Raw genomic sequence first — 7,459 nt, forward strand, 5'->3', positions numbered from 1 at the left:
AAACTTGTACGCTTTATTTGTTTATCCTTTATGTTCTTGTTTTTAATTAAGCTGCCTATTTTTCTTCCATTACATACGCTGCATAAAAATGGGTGTATTTGTTCTATTTATTAAAACTTAGCAACTTCCTGTCTCTTTCATTTATTTGCTCCACTGCATTGTATCTTCAGTAGTAGAATTTGCTCAACTCTGCCTCTACTAAAAATATCTATGTTTAGCTTTTATTGCCTGCTAATTTTCTTTATTTTATCGTACTTTACCAACACTTTACATCAACAATTCGTTAGTTTGTTCTGTGCATCGTCTCTGCAATGCATACTGATGTTCATTGTTATGTAGTGTATACATTTTATTTGTAAGTTTTGGTTTAATTTATGTGAAACTTTTACAGACGAAATTACCAAGATGTCTAGGCTGGGCAAAAATGTGGACTCAATATGCTGGCAAGAAAAAGGAAAACGCTAATGCTATGAAGAAAGAGGCACCAAAATAAAATAAAGACGCCGTGAAATATATAGGGCAACATCAACTGATAGAAGAGAACTGAACTTATTGCAGCGACGATCGACATATCTTCATTCTAGAATGCAGAAGCCAATCAGTAGTTCCACTGAAGTATCAACTTCTTATCAGTTTAATGGAGAGCTTGCTGAACAAACAGTTGCTCTAAGAGGAGGCTCATCTTCTATTTTGAGAACAGGTTTGTAACTTAGATTTTGTTATCCTGAACTGAACTTTGAGACATTAAACATTTACATATTTAATACGTTCATAACACCTTTTTTTGTCTTAAAAAATATCTCCATAGTTCAGGATTTCCTTGTTTCTAATAATGTCAGAGATGTACGTGATAGCTCCTGTATTTTTGAAGTTGGTAAGTGTGGAAGTATGGTATTCAAATTTGTAGAGTGTTTCAACAACCAGACTTACATGCTTGATTCCTTATATCTTAGGGTCCACATTGGGAACATGTGCTGAACAGAATGATATTACTATGCATAACACTGCAAATAGAGGTTTGGTTTCTTATAGCTTTAAAGTCATTTTAGTCATTTATTTTTCAAGATTGAAGATTCAATGTTAGAAGATTTTAAGATTCTACCGAACACGAATGCGAAAGATATTATATTCTTTACATGACTTTAAATCATATTAATGACATTTTGCATTTGATGGGGCATGATATTAATGAATATAATTTTGTGCCTGAAAGAATTACATTATCACCAGCTGTTAGAGAAGCCAAAGATTGTCATTTCGAAAGAAATATTATTGTTCGAGAAGAGGATTTATTACTAGAGGCAAAGTTGAACACTGAACAACGAAAAGCATATGATAAAATTCTTAACACGATATTTTCTAACCAACCAGGTGTCTTTTTTATTGACGAACCTGGTGGAACTGGAAAAACTTTTTTATACCATGCTTTGTTGGCTGTTGTACGATCAAAAGACTTTGTCGCTTTAGCAATAGCAACTTCAGGGGTTGCGGCTTCAATACTCCCAGGAGGACGAACTGCTCACTCCCGTTTTAAATTTCCTATTGAAATTGATGAACAATACTCTTGTAATATTAGTAAACAAAGTTCATTAGCAGCTATAATACGTGATGCCAAACTCATTGTGTGGGATGAAGTATCTATGGCAAAAAGGAAATTGATAGAAGCTTTTGATGTTCTCTTGAAGGATCTGATGGATACAAAAGCTCCATTTAGGGGGAAAGTAGTTGTTTTCGGTGGTGACTTTAGACAAACCCTCCAAGTTGTTCGGAATGGAAAAAAAGAAGATTTTATTCAAGAAAGCTTATTGTATTTTAAAATTTGGAATCAATTTGAGAAAATGCGACTATCAGAAAATATGCAAGCTAAAACAGATCATGCTTTTTGTGAATATTTGCTGAGAATAGGAAATGGAGAAGAAAAAAACAGATAACTATGATAAAATAGAAATTCCTGATTATTTTGTTATTCCTTTCATTTCTAAATGAATCATTAGATCTTTTGTTTAGAGCAACTTTTCCAGATTTACATACATGTTTCGATATGTCTTATATGACTTCACGTGTAATTCTGACGGCAAAAAATGACTTTGTTGATGAAATGAATGAGTTGCTCATAGCTCAATTTCCTGGAGATGCTAGAACATATGTTGCATTTGATGAAACTATTGAAGCGAATGATCATAGTCAATATGAGGATTTTTTGCATACATTACATCCCGCTGGTTTACCTCCCCACAAATTGACAGTAAAAAAGCATTGTCCTGTTATTCTGTTACGAAACTTAAATCCATCCCAAGGTTTATGCAATGGCACACGGCTTATATGTTGTGACCTTCAAAAGCATGTTATAAGTGCCAAAATTGCAAGTGGAGATTTTAAGAATGCACATGTATTTATTCCAAGAATACCATTGTTATCATCTGCTGATGAAAAGTTGCCCTTAAATAAAGCTCAAGGTCAAACATTGGACTTTATTGGAATTTATTTACGCGAACATAAAGTATGTATTTGTTTATTTTAATACAATAACTGCTCACACGGGAAAACAAAAATTCATAATACAAAGTGTACTTTATTCATGTATGATTTCAACCAAACACTTTTTTATATCTATGATTTTGAGCGGTAACTCAAAGGAAACAATCACCTCGAAATTTGAGAACTATAGTGTTTAAATCCGTTCAGCATACAAATATAAGTTATGTAATTAAAACAAAAATATTTTTTTTTAATCAAAATCCAATTTCTAGTATAAGTTATGCAACCATATCCAACAACATGGAAACCTTGCTAATCTACATCCTTCTGAAGCTCACTGTCTCACAGCAAATATCAACATCATAGCAAACACCAATATTTACCATAGAATTTAACAAACTCTCGAAAGACATTGTGTTTCCTCTGAGAGGAAACTTTATATTTTTGTTGATCAAGTATCTGCAGTTAGCATCGGATGACTTCAGGCAAATGGTTGTACTCTTTACAGAATCCAATGGCTTTGGTATGTTGTAAAGCTCACCATAATCTAATAGAAAAAGTTTTCACTAAATAACAAAGAGGCGAATGTTGAAAGGAATAGATGCAGATGTTGTGAAGCAGATGATGAACACAAAGTCTTAAAATGCTCTACACCTCCTTCGAAACTCTCAGAAAAGTAATACAGACAATCTGTTTGTTTTACTTTCACTTTCTCAATTCTGTTTAATCTGACTTTCTTATTCCATTTTCTAGTGCATTTTTGTTGTATAAATGCAGTGCAGTTACCATTAACCATCTTCTTGTTGTTTGGCTCCAAGTTAAAATTATAAAATACTACTAATTAAGTAATTATTTATCAATATAATATTATTAACCACAAGCTTACCAACAAAAGGATAATCATAAAGCAATATAAAATTTTGTGGGAGTACCTGCAATAGCCTTATTTGGTATATCAAATATCAAAGGTAGAGCCTCATTCTCATCGGTCCGGTGTCTCATCAACACCAACAAATATTTTCAATCCTAAGGAAAGAGCGTATGCTGCCTCATCCCCAACGCTCCAACAAACTGATGATTAATGATTAATAGGTTAGATATCAAAATATATTAACCCCTTTCAGCAGGAACCAACTACTGAGAAAACTAAAAGGGCGAAAAATAGAGCATATCGTGTTCGTGGACGTGTGAAATACTTATCCTGTTGTTTCTATTTTATGTTTGTCACTGACCACTTCTCTTCTGCTCCTTTCACATTCTTCTCTTGCTGTTCGGGCTTCCAAAAAATTTCCAACAGAACAGAGAAGGCAGTTTTTTATGTGAAGGAAAAAATAATATAAAACAATAGAATAACGTCTCATCATCAATATTTATTGAGCCTTCTGTATTCGTGTTTCACAATTGCAAGATTTCAAATATTAGATGCATCTATTCAAGAGGAAAATCATTTACCTGACAGCTGATGCTCTGTCCAAGCAGTATTACAACTTTAGAATCTCTATGCAAGGATTCAGCATACAGAGAAATCTTAGTAAGCATCTACATGATAATAACTTTACTTTTAAAGCATTGACGATCAAATTTTTACAGAATACTGATCAGTTGTAGGTTAAATCTCAAACAAATGACTGCTCATAGTATAACTGTCAATTAGCAAAACATAATCTAATCGGAAATTGTGTTCTTTTGAAAGGAATAGGTAGTTTTTCATCTTGTGAAGACAACAACGGTATTCTTGGAATAAATACGTGCATCTTTTTTGAATCACCACTTGCAATTTTTGCGCTTATCACATGCCTCTCAAAATTACAACATATAAGTCGTGTCCCATTACATAAACCTTCGCACGGGTTTAAATTCCATAGTAAAATAACGGGACAATTTATTTTCACGGTTAATTTATACGGAGGTAAGCCAGTTGGGTGTAAAGTATGCAAGAAATCTTCATATTGACTTTGATCAGTCGTTTCAATAGTTTCATCAAACGCTACATATGTTCTAGTTTCACCAAAAAATTGGGTTATGAGCATATCGTTTATTTCGTCAACAAAATCATTTTTTGTTGTTAAAATAACACGAGAATTTGTCGAAGACATATCACAAGTAGATGTGTACAAATCCGGATAGGTAATTCTAAATAACATTTTCAATGATTCTTTTTCGCTTATAAAAGGAACAATGAAACAATCAGGAATGTCAATCTTACCTTGATAATTTAGTTTTTCTTTTCCGCTCTCTATTCGCATCAAATAGTCGCTGAAAGCAGGATCTGTTCTTGCTCGCATGTTTATTGATAATCGCAATTTTTCGAGTTGGTTCCAAATTTCAAAACATAATAAACTTTCTCGTAAGAAATCTTTTTTTTTTTCACTCCGAACAACTGGAAGAGTTTGTCTAAAATCACCACCAAAGACGACAACTTTTCCACCAAAGAGTGTCTTTGTATCCATTAAATCTTTCAGTAGTAAATCAAATGCCTCTATCAATTGTTTTTTGGCCATAGATACTTCGTCCCACACAATTAGTTTGGCATCTCGTATTAACGATGCAAGCGAACTTTGCTTACTGATATTACATGAGAAATGTTCATCAATATCAACCGGAAATTTAAAATGGGAGTGAGCAGTTCGTCCATCAGAAAGAATTGAAGCTGCGACACCAGATGTTGCTGTTGCTAGAGCTACGAATCCTTTTGATCGTACAGTAGCCAATAATGCGCGGTATAAAAATGTTTTACCAGTTCCTCCGGGACCATCAATAAAAAAAGCTCCACACTTATTCTTAAATATTCTATCAAGGATTATATCATATGCTTTTCGCTGATCATCGTTCAATTTTGTTTCTAGTAACAAATTTTCTTCTCTAATAATTATATTTCTTTCAAAATAGAATCTTGAGCCTCCCTAGCAGTAGAAGAAGCTAAAATTCTTTCTGGTGTGAGTGCAAATTCATTTATGTCATGACCCATTGAATGCAAAATGTCATTAATATGGTTTAAGGCCATATGACGAATCTTTTTCGAGTTTAAGTTTGGCAAAATCTTGAAGTCTTCGGTCATAGAATCTTCAAATTGATTCCAAAGTTCTTTCGGATGAGCAGGATTAAAATATACAAGAAGTGTAGCAAATAAACGTCTTAAACTATAAGTCATCTGATGTCTTACAGCTTCTAACATACAATCAACTAAGTTATTATCACATTGTAATAAGCCTCGTTTTTCTGCTGCTTCTCTAAATGTAGTGCAACATACTCCATTTACGGTTAGCAAATGTTGGTATGATTTTGGTCCTCTAATGTTCATTAATAACAATCTAAGATAGTACCTTTCTCCTTCTATTGGATGGCGTGTGACTATACGTCCAATAACAACACCTTGCTTTCGACGTGTCCACATTCTATATTGTTTGGACCATACAAAGTATTTTGGAAATTCCTTATAGAGTAAATTTAACTTCTTTGCATCCTTATTTTCTCTATTCATCACAAAAAATTCTGTCAACATGGTTTTTCTGATCATGGGGTTATTCACAATTGAATTTATGGTATGTGTGCTTTTAAAAGAGACAAATTATTGTCCATCAAAATGTAGCTGAAGATGGTAAACAGATGGAATCATTTCGCTAATGGGAAAACCAAATAAGCGCCAAGTTGCCTCCGATGGAGAAACCTATCTAGCAGATTGATATTCTTTGATCTCATCTATTTCAATATTTGGATCATCAGCATGGATGAAAAAGGCAATTTTATCATGTCCCTTATAAATATATTTATAAAGGTATTTAACAACTTTAATATCAGAACAAACTTAGACATTAATATGGCAGTTAAATTTGCTCAATAGATATGGATTGTAAGGAACGACCCATGAATTGTCAAGAAATTGGTTTCTAATATTTGCAAATTTACCGTTATTTCGCCTTCTATAAATTGGGTATCCATTTTTCCCCTTATATGTATGATTAGTAAATTCTTTTGGATATTTGAACTTACAATATTCTCTGTTCTTCATACAAGGACATTTAGGATTTAAGCTACCACAAGGTCCATGCATCATATGTTTAGTAACAAGTGAATACAGGTAGTCATTCTTATCAGATTCGGGCAGTTCAGCACAAACAAATTTATCATAAGCTTCTGGAGTTAACAATTTATATTCGTTATTGAGTATGATAAGAAAATGAGCATGTGGAAGACCGTGCTTTTGAAATTCAATAGTGTACACAAAAGCAGCAACTTTTCCAAATATATTTCTCTTTAGTATATCTATTTTCATCTCCTCTACCTTAGCTCTAAATACTCGACTAATTAAATCAGGTCTATTTTGTAGCTCGTCTGTTACCAATAAATGTTCTTCTATCTCTGGCCATGATGGATTACATGTCATTGTTAAAAATATATCAGGTTTCCCAAAATTTTGCACTAACGTAATAGCGTCCATATATCGTTGGCGCATATCTCTAGGACCTCCTATAAAACTTGCAGGTAAAAAACTGTGTCTGCCTATGTTGCGCGCCTCTCGCTCACCATGTCTTGGAACATCAAGAATCCCCGCTAACGCATCAATTCGAAATAAATCTTGATTAAATGAATAGAAATTTAACCTTTGAGTCTCAAGCTTGATGAATTCGTCAACTGAGTATTATTGGAATACTCTTCCAGCATGTAAAACTCCATTTTCTTCGCCATCCCTCATTTGGAGCTTGTAACAATAATATTCATGGCAGGACACAATATTTCATTTTTGTTTCTTTTTTTCCAGAAGTTCTGCTTCCATGTCAAGTAGCATGTCAACTGAACACATATTTTGTCCACTTGGTAGTTGTTCATTTTCACAATAAGTTCCATGGCTAATAGTATTATTCGTTCGAATAATCTTTTTAATACCACAGTGCCATCCGTTTTGTCCATAAGAAAATAGAAATGTATAGTGCAATGGATCATAACAACCATAGTAATAATTTGCCAATTGGCTTTTATTACT

At 33.3% G+C, this 7,459-nt stretch overlaps 3 protein-coding genes across 3 annotated transcripts; 2 read left to right on the forward strand and 1 right to left on the reverse strand.

Annotated features, from left to right (window-relative positions):
* The first annotated feature begins 585 nt into the window (after positions 1 to 585).
* Positions 586 to 1,931, forward strand: LOC104241325 (uncharacterized). The gene is made up of 4 exons (XM_070156884.1): positions 586 to 700; positions 809 to 859; positions 954 to 1,016; positions 1,231 to 1,931. The coding sequence occupies exons 1-4, from the start codon at positions 586 to 588 to the stop codon at positions 1,929 to 1,931; spliced, it is 930 nt and encodes a 309-aa protein (XP_070012985.1).
* Positions 1,932 to 2,050: 119 nt separating this feature from the next.
* LOC138877288 (uncharacterized) lies at positions 2,051 to 2,521 on the forward strand. Its single transcript, XM_070156885.1, has one exon. It carries the CDS (start codon positions 2,051 to 2,053, stop codon positions 2,519 to 2,521), a length of 471 nt encoding a protein of 156 aa, XP_070012986.1.
* A 274-nt stretch (positions 2,522 to 2,795) lies between these two features.
* LOC104241324 (uncharacterized) lies at positions 2,796 to 7,164 on the reverse strand. The gene is made up of 5 exons (XM_009796268.2): positions 7,080 to 7,164; positions 6,385 to 7,029; positions 4,685 to 5,320; positions 3,931 to 3,945; positions 2,796 to 3,025 (listed from the first exon to the last, which is right to left on the reverse strand). The coding sequence occupies exons 1-5, from the start codon at positions 7,162 to 7,164 to the stop codon at positions 2,796 to 2,798; spliced, it is 1,611 nt and encodes a 536-aa protein (XP_009794570.2).
* Between the last annotated feature and the right edge of the window lie 295 nt (positions 7,165 to 7,459).

This window comes from Nicotiana sylvestris, chromosome 9 (assembly GCF_000393655.2).
Source record: "Nicotiana sylvestris chromosome 9, ASM39365v2, whole genome shotgun sequence".
Lineage (NCBI taxonomy): Eukaryota > Viridiplantae > Streptophyta > Magnoliopsida > Solanales > Solanaceae > Nicotiana > Nicotiana sylvestris.